At 34.9% G+C, this 16,272-nt stretch overlaps 1 protein-coding gene across 1 annotated transcript in view; it reads right to left on the reverse strand.

Annotated features, from left to right (window-relative positions):
* LOC134676280 (pyridoxal phosphate phosphatase PHOSPHO2-like) overlaps positions 1-16,007 on the reverse strand; it is an 81,379-nt gene extending 65,372 nt beyond the window's left edge. Inside the window, exon 1 of the mRNA XM_063534652.1 lies at positions 15,721-16,007. Coding sequence (XP_063390722.1) covers positions 15,721-15,864 — 144 coding nt within the window. The 5' untranslated portion in view covers positions 15,865-16,007. The remainder of the gene's footprint in view (positions 1-15,720) is intronic.
* Positions 16,008-16,272: the final 265 nt, after the last annotated feature.

Genomic DNA, 16,272 nt, shown 5'->3' on the forward strand with positions numbered 1-16,272 from the left:
CAAAGTTTGTACTATGGGTACTAGGCGACGATATACATCCATATATATCCATACTAATATTATAAATGCGAAAGTGTGTCTGTCTGTCTGTTACCTCTTCACGCTAATATTAACCAAAACTTATGATGAGAGTGTAAGTATCCTTCCTGCATTTAGAATCAAACTAGCGCCAGACACATAGCATAGGTTACACAAAAACCTTATCTAAAGTACCTTCCTCAAGAATCACTATTGATAGGTGAAAACTGCATGAAAATACCTACAGCCAGTAGTTTTCGAGTTCATCATCATCATATTTATTCACCAACAATACAAGATTGTGTTTTATCTGCACTTAGTTACAATAAAATACAATAACTTTTTGCAAATCTATCTATACAGGGTGATCAATCCAAATGGGTCAGTATGGAGAAGTCAGAAACTATAAGAGATAGCGAAATCTGTTCTTAGGAACCATGGCGTCGATTTTAGATTTAATAATAATGGCATTCAATTTTTTTTAATATATCATACATAACCGGGATTCGAACCTGGTCAATATTCTTGTTGTTTGTTTGCATGGCAACTTTTAAACGATGCGTGATAGGTGGGGGGGTGCTCGACCAAATATCATAGAGGGCCCCGAGACAAAACAAACTACATTAAAAAAATTCAAAATGGCAGACTTTTTTTTTATTTTTTCAAGTTGGTCTGAGCGCGCTGATATGCGGCGAGGGGGGGGGGGGCCAAGATTACTATGTCAAATTTTTATTTGAAAAATTCATAATGGCGGCGGTCACGGGCTAAGTCAAATTTCCAAGTAGGTTAAGCGAGCCCGAAGGGCGAGCTTCAGGCCCGGAGGCCGAAGGCTGACCCCGGCGGAAGGCCGAAGGCCCGGAACCTCCACCCCGCCTCCCAAAACGCGAGGCCGAAGGCGGAGCTGCGTGAATGCGGTGCTTCCAAGCGTTCTACCAAGTCAACTGTCTTGATGAGCGAAGCCGGCGGGCCGAATGCCCGACGGCGAAGCGTCGAGGCTTGCGAAGGCCGAGCTCCGCGTAGGGCCGAAAGGCCCGAGGCGTCACACGAGAGGGGGAAGTTGGAGCTTAAACACGACCCAACACTTATCCTATTGGGAGTCGGGGTGGAGGCTCGGGGCCTTCCGCCCTCCGCCTGGGTCGGTCTTTGGCCTCCCGGCCTGAAGCTCGCCCTTCGGGCTCGCTTAACCTACTTGGAATTTTGGCTTTGCCCGTGTCCGCCGCCATTTTAGATTTTTCCTAATTTTTTTTGACATGGTAATCTTGGGCCCCCAGGCTCGCCGCATGCCAAATCTCAGCGCGCTCGGACCAACTTGAAAAAATAAAAAAAATAGTCGGCTAATTTGAATATGATATTTGGTCGAGCACCCTTCACCTATCACGCATCGTTTAAAAGTTGCCATACAAACAAACAATAAGAATATTGACCAGGTTCGAATCCCAGTTATGTATGATAGATTGAAAAAAAAAATTAATGCCATTATTATTAAATCTAAAATCGAAGCCATGGTTCCTAAGAACAGATTTCGCTATCTCTCACAGTTTCTGACTTCTCCATACTTACCCATTTGGATTGATCACCCTGTATATATAAATGCAAGTGTCCTGACTGACTGACTGATTCATCAACGCAGAGCCGAAACTACAAAAGATAGAAAGTTGAAATTTGCACACTAGATTACATGTATAAAGTGTACAAGAGATAAGAAGCGTTTTTGAAAAATTCAACCCCTAAGGGGGTTAAAAAGGGGATGAAAGTTTGTATGGATATCAAACATTTTTATTTTAAGCTAGGAATTTGAAACTTCTTAAAAAGATATATTATTAAAATACAAGAAAACTGATTTCAGCGTTTTTGAAAATACATCCCCAAAGGTGATTAAAAAGGGGTTGAAAGTTTGTATGGATATCAAACATTTTTTTCAAGCTTTCAAGCTAGGAACTTCAAACTTGGTAAAAGGGCATTAACATTATATTAAAAGTTTGTATTATAAAGTTTGATTCGATGAAAATTATAGGTAGGTACTCAAGATGTAAAATGTTCAAGATAAGAGTCCACGCGGACGAAGTCACGGGCAACATCTAGTAATATAATAATTAATTTAGACTTAATACCTAGTAACACATTTTTGCACAACATTATACATAATAAGATCAAATAAGGCATTATTAATGAACTACCTACTTTATTACTACCTACATTAACTAAACTCAGTATTAAGTAAGTAGTTTAAGCGAACATTTTTATTTAATTTAGACCGAGGTGCATTCGTGTCGGCCTTTCTTCATACAACACAATATTCCAACCGTTGCTTACTTATACATATATGTATAGCTCAGGTCTGTAGGTACCTATGCTTGTTCATAAATATAAAGATGAATTCATAGAAGCACAACAGATGAGCTCTCATAATGCTAGACAACAAAACAAACATACGTTACACAAACCCCAAGTCACAAACCAGTCGCCAGTCTAAAGGAGGTCGGATCCAAGAAAGTACCAGTATTAGGCGAAGAATGGGCATATAGCCAGTAACCAGCTTCCCGGGTTACGACCGCCAAAAGCCTCGCGAGATCTGGAACTGTACAGTTGTTTAGAAGAGTATCGTAAGTTAAATCACAGTTACGAAAATTTTAAAACCAATTTTTTTTATTATCCCAACTCCTTTGTGATTTCGGGTTTTCAGGAAATGTTTTGTCCGGGAAACCAATTTTAAAAGCATTTATAGCATCCTCAAAGCCCGCAATCTCAAAGTTTGTGGGCAAAGCCCTTAAGATATTTCGCATGAGACCAGGCGTGCAATGAGTGGACGCCAAAAAGGCTGAGGAAGCCACACTGGAAATCTTGCGGATTCCTAAACCTACAAACCGAAGAGGGAGGGATGCTATGGACCAGGAAGGCTCACTGAATGTTTAGAATCGTCTCTAGAAATAAATTTTGATCAAATTAGGCGACAATAAATTTAGATGTTTCCAAACATGACACTCCAAACTAAGTACAATGAAACCATTGGTTAATAGATGAAATTTAAGACAGCGCGTTTCTTAAGATTATTGGGTATATTGTGTCTTTCCAAAACTGTTCTGCCTTTTGTAACAAATTGTTAGTATATGTTGCGTCAAACTTAACCCAAATTATTTTAATATTTTTGTTCTGTTCGAAATCTGGATCCGCAATGCAAAATGCACACTTTTTTTTTCCAGTTGCCAGCATTTGCAGTTGACATTGAGCCAAAAACTTATCTTTTATTTTGTTATTATCTATGTAGTTTTTGCTGGTTTCCACAGTAGTAGGACATTTAATTTCTATTATAAAATTATTTGCTATGCCATCAGGTGAAGCACCGCAAAACAAGTTTATAAGGTAAAAACCACATTCTTCAATTTTTACCCCCAGTTTCTTTTCAATTTCCCTTACTACCGGTTTTTCTAGCTGTTTACCTCTCTTCATAGCTTTTGTGTCATACATTTTATATCCACCAAGAATTTGCTCAACCAGTGAGCCATCAGTAGTACGACAGCGGCAAGCATCATAAATTTTGGAAGCCGTTATTCTCCCCTGACGAATGCTATGCCATAGCTTTGACTCTGCTTGTTTTTTTGTATTTATTTCAATTTCATCTTGCACAATTTGAGTCAAAACTATAGACATTTCGGTTTTAAAATTTTCGTAACTGTGATTGTCAGATTTTGTTGTGAACTCTAAAATCATGTCGAACACACAATATTTTAGTAAACCGGTGTCATGATCCGGTAACATGGTTAAAATGAGAGAATCTCCCAATTTTCTTTTTTTGCATTCTTCATAAAACACCTTCATTCTCTCGGGATCTCTTGGTCCTAATTCAATCGCTCGTTTTTTTGATGGAAAAATGTCCTTTGAAAAGACTGGTTCTGTACCTTCACTGGATGCTCGAGGCTTAGCCCAATAACATTGCACGGAAGTAGGTGATGGTTCAATGGCTCTAATTAGCAACCAGTATAACACTGCCAATGAATGCTTACATCCACCTGAAAAGAAGAACAACATTCATTTAAATGAGGATAGACACTCAAAACGAACGTCAGATGACTCTAAATTGTTAGAAAAAATTGACATATTACTTGTTTAAGAACTTAACAGCTCATGGCAATCTAATAATAATAATCAAAATACAAGTGCAGAAAGTTTAATTGGCATATCATCATCATGTATTTTTAACTATTTTATGGAAATGTAAGGGGTACACCGAATATATAAAGTGTATATATAAAACTACCTATAATAAAATTAAAAACTAAACTAATCTAAAAGACTACAGTGGATAAGGTAGGTAGGAGGAGACCTATGCCAAAATGCAAACCTAACTTAATATTGATGAGCTTTTTGCATGATTCTTTAAAAAGAACATGGCATGTGCACTTGGAGCCCATGTGAAGAAATATATATCATATAACTACTATAGACCTTTTATGAGCTCCAGTTGGAACGTAATTAAAATAATAAAATGTACATTAACTACAGATATTAAGTATATTATAAGACTATTTACCAGCTGATGCAGGGCAATCATCATTATCACATGTTGCATCAATGACATTATTATTTTTTTCGTCTATTTCAACTGTAACAATATAATTTTTTTTCCTTAATTTCGTCTCCGGTACAACCTTAGCTCTAAGAATGCATTCTGTGTCGTTCCTTTGAATTTCGACATAGCCGACGTTATTCTCTACATATCCATCTCTTGATGACCTAAAACAATAAAGAATGAATTAAGTTAAGGTGTATATGGACAATAAATTGCAGGTGAAATATAAATAACAAAATGTTTAATGTATGTATTTCACAGATACGTACAGGAGGGCCTTTGCCCCTCTAATTTCAGCGGCATTGTGCTTATCGCTGTCATGATAGTAATTTAGAATCATGACTAGGTCCATGTGGGGCAAGTTTGTAGAGTCTGCTCGGATGAACTCGCTCATTTTCCTTGCAGAACTCAGTCCAATGGTCAGCGCAGGGGTCGTCGTGTAGGGAAGAAAACGTTGTCCAATATGCAGTGCCAAGTTGTCGAAAGTAGATACAATCTTTGTCCAAATACGCGATTCGATGTCGTGAGGAATCAGAAGTCCGTGGATCGTGCTGAGGTCGTCGAAAATAAAATCAAAATAAGCAATTCGTAAGGCAACAGAAAATGAGGCTTGTCCGTTATTTTTCGGGAATGACAGCTCAGTGACACTGACAGTTGACATCGTTTTTTTTTCTATCTCGTACCATTTACGACGCGCAAAGGAATTATTGGGATCTGACATTCCACCTCACAAACGTCATATCGATCATTTAAAAAATTATATTTAATCAATAAAATGAAATAAAAATAAAAGAGCTGCATTTCCGTGATTGCTATAATGAATACTATCGGAAAAAAATATAATTTGCCTATCTTCAAAAAACTTTACCTACCCAATTGTGCAAACTTTTGTATGGACTGACGACTGAGGGCTATTTGTACGTTATGTACAAATCATGTAGAAATAGCAATACATTTGACGTCCCCCGCAAAAATGGGCAGACTGTTTCGTTAAGAAAATAAAATTAAAAAAAATTCAGCCTGCCCCTCTCAACCCCCTAAATTTCCCCCTTAAATACGAAATAAGCAGTTTTGACTTCTTTACAATATGAGTGGTGGTAATTGCTATAACTATTCCAAATTTTAGGTATCTACGTCAAAAGGTCTCTGAGAAAAACGCTGATTTGCAAGACCGAAGTGATCCCATAAGTGTTCCGTAAACAAAGTTTTGTACGGAACACTAAAAAACATACAACCGAATTGATAACCTCCTTCTTTGAGATTTGGAAGTCAGTTAATAACCTCCAGAAGTCCAGATACTAAATAATGTTCTAAGGGCTGGGTATTTATAAACTCGGCATATCTATTTAAAGATTGCAAAGCACCTATTTCTGATATTCTCGGAAGCAGAGTTTTGTTTAGCTAAGTATAGATAGCAGTTTTATTAGTTTTGGCTCACGGGAAGTTTCCCAGATGACATAATCGATCATTGATACGTTTTATAGCCCGTCGGCTATAAAAGCACACAGTATCGCTATACGCTATTTTATTTCGGCGTTATTCAATACGGAACCCTAAAAACGCGTTCATTAGCGAATCGTTTGTCTTTATAGTTGGTCAAGCAAATCTTGTCAGTACAAAAAGGCGCGAAATTCAAATTTTCTATGGGACGATAAACCTTTCACACCTACATTTTTTTTGCCGCCTTTTTCTAATGACAATATTTGCTTGACCAACTATATCTGTTATTTTGACTTATGTATTTGTAAGAAAGTTTTGTGAATAGGGAGGTTCGTTTTTAACCGACTTCAAAAAAAAGAAGTGCTTTAAGGGCATGTGGGGGTAATTACCCCCAAAGAGGTAATACAGATAGTCTGGAAGAGATCCCTTTTTGCGATAAGACCGCCTGTTGTTTACCTCTGCTTGTATTTCTGTATTCTTTTGTATTGTCTTCTTTTATTGAGGTGTGCAATAATTAATAGTATACATTGTGCAACATGGAGCGTAAGTTAAATATTGCAAACGAGAGTAAGTTAAATCGCGACGGCTTGCCGGAGCGATTTATAGACTCGTGTTAGCAATATTATTACGCCCCGAGTTACACACAATGTTTTTCATCACACTTGCGATCCAAAAATTAAGTTTAAAGACAAACAACTGTTAATTATGGCACTAGAAACTTCATAACTCCCCAGGGAAAACGCTTTTTCTATAACTCCCGCTAAGGCTGCGTGCAATTCTACATTTACTGAGCGAGTGTGATGAAAAGAGTATTTGTATTGTATTGTATAGTCTGTGGTATTTTTGCTAGGAATCATTTATAACATTCCAGCTTTTTACGACCTGGGGTCCGCTTGGCAATTAGGTAATGCCGAGAATTGACGTATGCACTAGTTTTTACGAAGGCAACTGTCTTATTTAACACATTGAGTTTCATAAAATTGTCATGCAGTAGTCAAAAGTTTAATGTGGTCAAATGTTATTTAAGAGGTTTACCTACAATTTAGCGTTTGCCGAAAAGGCAAACCAAACATGCGCTGGGAGGAAGACATGAAAAGAATTGCTGGTCCAAATTGGAAAAGAATAGCACAAGACCGTGGAAAATGGATATCTTTGGAAGAGGCCTTCACGTAACGGGTTCCTACAAATTAAATCAACAAAAATATATTAACAAACTTATGTATAACAAAAGGAAATAAAAGGCTTTTTTTTTTTTTACCTACAATTTGGACATGAAAAAAAATCTAACTAAGACCTTAATTCAGAATTTGAAGAAACTTAATTCAGAGAAGACACTATATTTAATTTTTTTTTTCAGTGTTTCATTGTGTTTGGTGTTAGCGGAAGCAGTTATAAAGTTGACCCAAAAAATTTTTATTAAGCTATGAGCTTCATCACATATGTTCCTTGAGTAATTCTAAGCATTTCAAGCCTGGGAGGCAATAACAAATGTGTGTCTACTCGGATTTGTAATGGATTCAAACTTTCAACCCCTTTTTAACCCTGTTAGGGGATGAATTTTACAAAACGCTGAAATTACTTTTCCTGTCTTTTAATAATATCCCCAAATACAAAGATTCAAGTCCCGCGTTCGAAAATTTTTTTGATATCCATACAAACTTTCAACTCCTTTTTCACCACCTTAGGGGATGAAAATTTAAAAACGCTGAAATTAGTATTCTTGTATTTTAATAATATATCGTTTTACGAAGTTTCAAATTCCTAGCTTAAAATAAAACTTGAACCCCATACAAACTTTCATCCCCTTTTTAACCCCCTAAGGGGTTGAATTTCTCAAAATCGCTTCTTATCTCTTGTACACTTTATAAATGTAATCTAGTGTGCAAATTTCAACTTTCTATCTTTTGTAGTTTCGGCTCCGCGTAGCAAAAATCTCCAACCAAATTTTTCACCTTTTTACGTTTTTCTCGTAAAATTACTATGAAATTGAAAAAACAAATATCAGCAATGAATTCTACGTCTTTGGTTTATACGAAAATGATACCAAACTTGCCCTAGTACCCACCAGGATCAGAGTAGATTTTTTTTAAAGATGACGGATGGCGGCCGTCTTTGTACCCCACCCTCCCCCCCCACTTCAGGCTAGAAATGCTTAGAATTACTCAAATATCAGATGTGATGAAGCTCATAGCTTAATAAAAATTTTTTGGGTCATGTATGGCAGCGTTACATAACTGACTCCAGTATGTGGTTTCTTAATATGTTAATTGATATATTGACTCTGAGAAAGGTTATAAAATGGGTTGATTTTTAGGATTCTGTACCCAAAGCGTAAAAATGGAGACCATTACTAAGTAGATACTGTCTGTCTGTCTGTCACCAGACTGTATCTCATAAACCATGATAGCTAGACAGTAGAAATTTTCACAGATGTATTTCTGTTGCCACTATAACAACAAATACTAAAACCAGAATAAAATAAATATTTAAGTGGGGCTCTTTTTTTTCCATAATGGTATGGTACCCTTCATGTTCATGCACAGAATCGCACTTGAACGGTTTTTAATATTTATGATTTAATGTTATTCCGCAATTCTTGTGTATGTGTAAGTGGCCCTTACAATCCTCCTCCATTGTGAAGATTGAGGTCTTATCCCTTTTTTCTATAAATTAATAAAATAATTAACTAAGGATAAACATTTGTTGTGTGTGTTGTTGCATGTTGAACATAAAAAAGATACAAAAGATAAGACATAGTAAAATAAAAGCAACAATAAAAGCAATAGATGCTCTAGAACACGCTAGAAAGCTAAAATGGAGATGGGCTGGACATGTGGCTCGCCTTAAAGACCACAGATGGACAGCCATAGTCACGAACTGGAAAGGCCCAGACGGTAAGCGCCGAAAAGGCAAACCAAACATGCGCTGGGAGGAAGACATGAAAAGAATTGCTGGTCCAAATTGGAAAAGAATAGCACAAGACCGTGGAAAATGGATATCTTTGGAAGAGGCCTTCACCTAACGGGTTCCTACAAATTAAATCAATAAAAATATATTAAGGTGGATGTCTAGGGATGGGATGCCGATTATCAGCCAAAAGATGGCGTCACTGTGCACGAATTGTGGATTTTCACTATTTCTCCCAAAATACAAAGTTTCATAAGATGTGTTGATATGTGCGAAAACTATAAAAAATACTACATCCAAATCGAGACATGTTCAACTCAACATTGTCTCATTTCGTTATTACCGGAATCCAACTGCAAAATATTGCAATTTCTTGCATTCACGCACACTTACGTACTTAAAGTCACCTTAAAGTCAGTGTCAAATGTCAGCAGATTCGTAATGTTACAGTAAAGTAACCTAGAGGGCGCAGCGGATGAAATGTTTATTGTTGAAAAAAGATTGGAAATTAAATAATAAATTCTTGTTTGAGCAACGATTAAGAATTACAAGGCATTCAGAAGCAACTAATGTTTTCGACCATCAACTGTCATGTGCTCGTGGCACCCGTAGCCTCTATTTTGAAAAAAAATCAGATTGTAGCTAAGATACATGGTTCAAACCCCGACAATGCCAATTTTTTTTTATTTTATAATTTTAACATTCTCTTTTGAATTATTTTAAGCGTATGTTATTCTTCGAAACTAAACTTACGTGAGTAAAACATTTTCAGTAATTTGATTATTTTTTAATAATATTATGGGAAGATATATAAAAGTATTTTTATTTTCCGGTTTTCAAAGGATATAAATAATGATTAAAATAATTTAAAAAAAGGCATGCATGAGGCTAATTAGGATCGCAGAATAGGTACATAAGAAGTCAACTATCGACGAAGTATAGCTGGTCAAGCAGATCTTGTCAGTAGAAAAAGGCGGCAAATTTGAAAAATGTAGGCGCGAAGGGATATCGTTCATAGAATAGAATAGAATAGAATAGAATATCGTTTATTGCACCATGGTAAAAAACAAGTTGTTACAAAATAATAGTATCTCATGGACCCTAATAGGGTATGGCAAACATTTCCTTAATATAAGTAGGTACATATTAAGAAAAAATACTACAAACTAGCTTTATAAGTTTAGGAGATCAAAACTTATTTACTATAAACTAACTTATTTAACAAAACTGTCAGTGAGAAAATCGGTTACTGAATAATATGCTTTTTCAGCAAGGAACGATTTCAACTTCTTTGTATACGAAGTGTCACTTTCCACTGATTTTAAATAATTTGGGAGGTGATTATAATATTTTACTGCCGCATAATGAGGGCTTTTGCGGTATATTTCTAAGTTTGGCTGGGGTAATTCAAGTTTGTATTTTTGTCTTTTATTCTGTATCTCTTTGAACAAATGTATGTTTTTTCTTACATATATACATAACTCTAAGATGTAAAGGCATGGAAGAGTGAGTATGCCGTGTTTGATGAAATAAGGTTTGCAGCTATCCCAATTTCGGATTCCGACTAGCACACGAACGCATTTTTTTTGCATGACAAACAAGTCATGCACATCTGTGCTGTTTCCCCATGTTAAAATTCCATATCTGAACCATGAATTAGCGAAGGCATAGTAAGCGGCTAGTGCAGTACTGAAGTTAGTGGTTTTGCGAAGCGTAAAGAGTCCATACAAAAACTGTGATATCTTGGTTTTAGTGTTTAATATATGTGTTTTCCAGTTCATATGGTTATCGAGAGTAATACCTAAGAGTTTGAAATTATCTACTTCTTCAATTTCTGTGTTATTAAGCGATAATTTTAATTGTAATGGAGTTCTTTGGTAAGGATAAAATTGAATCAATTTGGTTTTGTTTGAATTTATTGCTAGATTATGGTCGCGCATCCACAGATTGATATGATTTAAGGTTTGTGTCAGTTTTAAATTAAAATTTTCATTATTTTTAAAATCAAAAAGGAGAGAGACGTCATCTGCAAAAAAATAGAACATTTGGATTTCGCGCCTTTTTTTACTGACAAGATTTGCTTGACCAGGTATAAAATAAAAGTTTCCAAAATTTTATTGAAATGATATACCTACATGAAATAATCAAATACAACACATTTACTTAAAATAACTTTTAAAATAAGGCATATAAAATTACCAAAAAGATGAAATAAAATAAATACAAAAAGAAATGAGTCTTTGTTCGTGGTTTGAACCCTGTCATGCTGTTCAACTTGTTAGACTTATACTCAATAGCTAAAAGCCACTAGACCATTTGACCATAGTAGACCCGGGCGAAAAATGCCTTCTTATTTAAGTAACCCATTACTGTCAAAAATATCAAGTTTGAATTGATTTGAAATATAATTTTTCATTGTCGACTTATTGACATCCAACGTTGCGAGCATGTTGTACTTTAAACCATTTGGCAACGTCGCACGCGGGGAAATCTTCTGAAAATGTATGTCCTTTTATATTTTGATATTTATGGATATATGAGGATTCTTCTACTTATGTTGCAAATTGATTAAATTATCGAGAGACAAGAACAAGAAATATGATTCGGTTAAATTGTGTTCTAATGTATGGGGAAGACAAACTAATTATAGCCAGCCTTTTATGAATGTAGTATGATACCTTAGGGTATGGTGCTTTACGCACACTAGCGTCCCTTCCCCTCCCCCTGACGCAACCCCCCCTTTTTGCATGAAATATGTCCCGGTTCACAGTTTTTTACATTTTTTGAGGAAAGTATATATTTTAGGAAAAAAGTGTCAATGAAAGAAATAATCCTTAATAAATTCTTAATAAAAAAGGTCTTATTCATTTTTTTATATGATGCACCTAATTCATGTATTAGCTTGTCAAAATTCGAAATAACATAGTTTTTACTTAGGATTCGAAACTCATTTATTATACACAGTGTAACACGAGGAACCCGAATAATTTTGACAGCGTATTCCTGATCATATTTAGATACAAAAATGTCCTATAAACTTTTTTGAAATGCGGCTAGTTTCAGAGTTAATACCAATTTAAAAAAAAAACAAGTTTCTATTGTTACATAGTTCAAAACGCCTTTTTGATGGCGATGTTGTTGTTTGGATTTAGTCTAAATATCCCTATTGATATGTCAAAAAGTGACAATTAAGTAACACGTTGCAAAAACTATGTTTTACGAAAAAAAAGTAAAAATCCATGTTAACTGACAAGTTTACCAATAACATTTACTTTTTATGTACATACATATATAATATATATATTCAAAAAATTAAAAAAAAGCGGCCAAGTGCGAGTCGGACTCGCGTTCCAAGGGTTCCGTATATTACACAATTTTTAACAATGTATTTTTTTATTTTTTATTTATTTATTTAGATATTTAATTCAGGGAACAAGGCCCATATTACAAATACCTTACAGACTAACATACATATGTATTTTATAAACTTAAAACTAAACATTATTTATGCGAAACGTGAGTGAAATCTTTAAAAAATCCGTAGGAGTCGGATCAAAAACTGTAATTAAGTCCGACTCACGCTTGACTGTACATTTCTAATAGGTTTTCCTGTCATCTATAGGTATAGACCTATTTTATGTATTTTTTCAAAATTTTAAACCTTGTAGTTTCGGAGATAAAGGGGGGGGGGGGATAGTCATTTTTGCCTATTTTCTTGAATAACTTCTAAACTGTTTATTCAAAAATTATAAAAAATATATATTTGAGATCCTTACAATAAGCTCTTTCATTTGATATGTAACATGATATAGTTTGAAAATTTTTATTTTTGAATTTTTTCATTTACCCCCCAAAAGTGGCCCCCATGTTTAAAATTCATTTGTTTACAAACTTACATATGTGTATCAGATTTCAACTTGATTGGTCCAGTAGTTCCGGAGAAAATCGGCTGTGACAGACGGACAGACAGACAGACGCACGAGTGATCCTATAAGGGTTCCGTTTTTTCCTTTTGAGGTACGGAACCCTAAAAACAATAAAAAAAATTGTTTTCGGCGAAATTGACCTAAACTCATACATACATTTTTTCCTTCTTTTGACCTCAGAAATAAAATCTTTCGCATTTCTTGAGGACACCTTGTATAATAAGTGTTATAAAATGAATATAACCTTTTTTACTAAGAATTTAATAAGGAACTATTTCTTTCATTGACACTTTTATCGTAAAATGTATACATGAGGTCAAAAAAGGAAAAGATGTAATATGTGTTTAGGTTAATTTCGCCAAAAAAAAAATTTTGTTTGGTTTTTTTTTTTAATTTTATGAATGAATTTGTACATAAAAATTAAATGCTATTGGTAAACTTGTCACTTAAAATGGTTTTTTTTCGTAAAACTTAGTTTTTTCAAAGTGTTACTTGTCACTTTTTGACATATCAATAAGGATATTTAGACTAAATCCCATAGTAGCAACATCGCCATCAAAAAGGCGTTTTGAACTATGTAACAAGAGAAACATGTTTTTTTTTTAATTGGTGTTAACTCTGAAACTAGGCGAATTTCAAAAAGTTTATAGGACATTTTTGTCTCTAAACGTGATCAGGAATACGCTGTTAAAATTATTCGGTTTCCTCATGTTACACCGTGTATAATAAATGAGTTTCGAACCCTAAGTAAAAACTATGTTATTTCGAATTTTGACAAGCTAATACATGAATTAGGTGCATCATATAAAAAAAATGAATATGACCTTTTTTATTAAGAATTTATTAAGGATTATTTCTTTCATTGACACTTTTTTCCTAAAATATATACTTTCCTCAAAAAATGTAAAAAACTGTGAACCGGGACATATTTCATGCAAAAAGGGGGGGTTGCGTCAGGGGGAGGGGAAGGGACGCTAGTGTGCGTAAAGCACCATACCCTAAGGTATCATTCTACATTCATAAAAGGCTTGTAATTAGTTTTTCAAAAAGCACAATTTGGCCGAATATATGAAAGAGGGTCATTGTTGTTGTAAAAGGTGTGCAAGAAATGATACGTTACTGCACTAGAGCAGTTTAGGTTCCAATTCCAAGTACGATTTTATTATTCTTTTTACAATAAGCAATTGAAATTTGGGTATAAATGGATTTGTTATACAATTTCCATTCTGATATTTGACTCCCCATTCCATAAATAACGATACTTTTGGCCAAATTGTTAATTGAAAATACCTACTCTCAAAAATACCTACTATAAAAATGTATTTAAAAAAACACATGCGTTTTACTTTCCTCGTATGCGAAATGAAAAGTAGAGTGTTTTAACTCGGGTGAAAAGCAGCATTTTTGGAAAAAAAACCAGGCAAGTGCGAGTCGGACTCGCGCACGAAGGGTTCCGTACCATAATGCAAAAAAAAAACAAAAAAAAAGCAAAAAAAAAAACGGTCACCCATCCAAGTACTGACCACTCCCGACGTTGCTTAACTTTGGTCATAAATCACGTTTGTTGTATGGGAGCCCCATTTAAATCTTTATTTTATTCTGTTTTTAGTATTTGTTGTTATAGTGGCAACAGAAATACATCATCTGTGAAAATTTCAACTGTCTAGCTATCACGGTTCGTGAGATACAGCCTGGTGACAGACAGACGGACAGACGGACGGACAGCGAAGCCTTAGTAATAGGGTCCCGTTTTACCCTTTGGGTACGGAACCCTAAAAATATCATCTACTAATGTTATTGTTATGCACAAGCAGAAGATATTATAGAATCTTGTTTATTTACAAGAAGATGACATTTTTCTCCACATAGGTACCTATATATTTTTGAGAAAAATATAGCCAGGTATTTTAGTTTAAAAATCATTGTTACAATAAATATAGGCTTTTCCAGAGAACATTTATATTTCTACCGAAACGAAAGCAGAATTCACAAGGGTTTTCGGTGGACGACTGTAAACGCGAATGATTGTTTGGACTGACCTTTCTATAAATATGTAAATGTATTTTATTGTGTAATAATCATAATAATTATTAAGTTATATTAAATCTGGGAATGAAATTATATCAGAAAGGAGATTCTTAAATGAGTAGGTATACTCGTAACATGCTTTGTGCATTAAATATACCTCCCTCTATTGAGTGAAAATAAAACAAAATACACAGGTAATCTGTGTTGCGGTTTTAAAGTGCCATCTGTTACAGCTTTGACAAATTAAAAATGATTGCTTGTCAAATGAAGTCGCCATGTTAGAATTACACCGATACTATAAGCATCACTCACACAAACAAGCAATGAGGCAAAATTTTACCAATATTCAAAGGCTTTTTTCTTAATAATTTTAATCAAAATCTAGTATTTTTTTACGTTCTGCGAAGACAGAAATATATATACTACCCAAACATTACATATACAAGTGAAGAAACCCTATATAATAGGAGCTAGGGTGCCAAGAAAGTTGTATGAAAATCGAGCAAGGAGAACCACCTTAACAAACTTATGTATAACAAAAGGAAATAAAAGGCTTTTTATTTTTTTTTATTTTTTTTTTTTATTAAACATTTGTTAAATATTTTAATGTGAAATCCAATTTCGTCCTTTTTAAAAAGTTTGCTAAAATGGAATAGCTTAATTTACCTCATATGAAACATTAGCTGTTTCATGCAGTTTCTTTTTTTATACCTTGCAGATGCAAGCTATAGGTAGCCAAGTGTTAATGCCATAATGTGAACCCATAACACAAGAAAATTAAAGAAAAATAGACAAGGTGAAAAAAAGTTTCTCAATAAAAAGAAAATCACTTACATCGCTCATGTACGGCGTCCAATCGCGAGCTTCAGACTCCCATTCAGGCGGGGGCTGCTTTTCCCTCAATTTATCTATCACAACGGCATCTGAGTCGTTATCGACTATAGTACGATCGAAATCAAATACTGCGAGGGAGGCCATCTTGTTACGTGCACACAACGCGGCGGTCGCGTGGAAACTGCGGCGGGGATCCAGGGCCGAGCTTTTATAAGGCGCGCGCAACTTTTCACCTCATGGCCCTTTGCAAATTTTCCTTTTTTCGACCAGGGTTAGGCTTTTAGGAGTTTCAGCTACGGAGCTTAAGCGTAATTGTATTTTATGTCCTAAACTCCATATTTTCCTATGGTTTTCATGTACTTTTTGCAAAACATTGGTGAAAACATTGTATCCGGTTTAACGTTACTGTTCTGTCAATGTCAATGTCAAAACCAGCTGCTTAGATGCGTTTGGTTAGGTATTAAAGAAGCATGTGCCTTGAATTTATATATTCATTTAATGGACCCCAAGTGGAAGCAGAAAAAAAATCAGTTATTCTCGTAATTTATTGAA

This window comes from Cydia fagiglandana, chromosome 24 (genome assembly GCF_963556715.1).
Source record: "Cydia fagiglandana chromosome 24, ilCydFagi1.1, whole genome shotgun sequence".
In the NCBI taxonomy this organism is placed as follows: domain Eukaryota; kingdom Metazoa; phylum Arthropoda; class Insecta; order Lepidoptera; family Tortricidae; genus Cydia; species Cydia fagiglandana.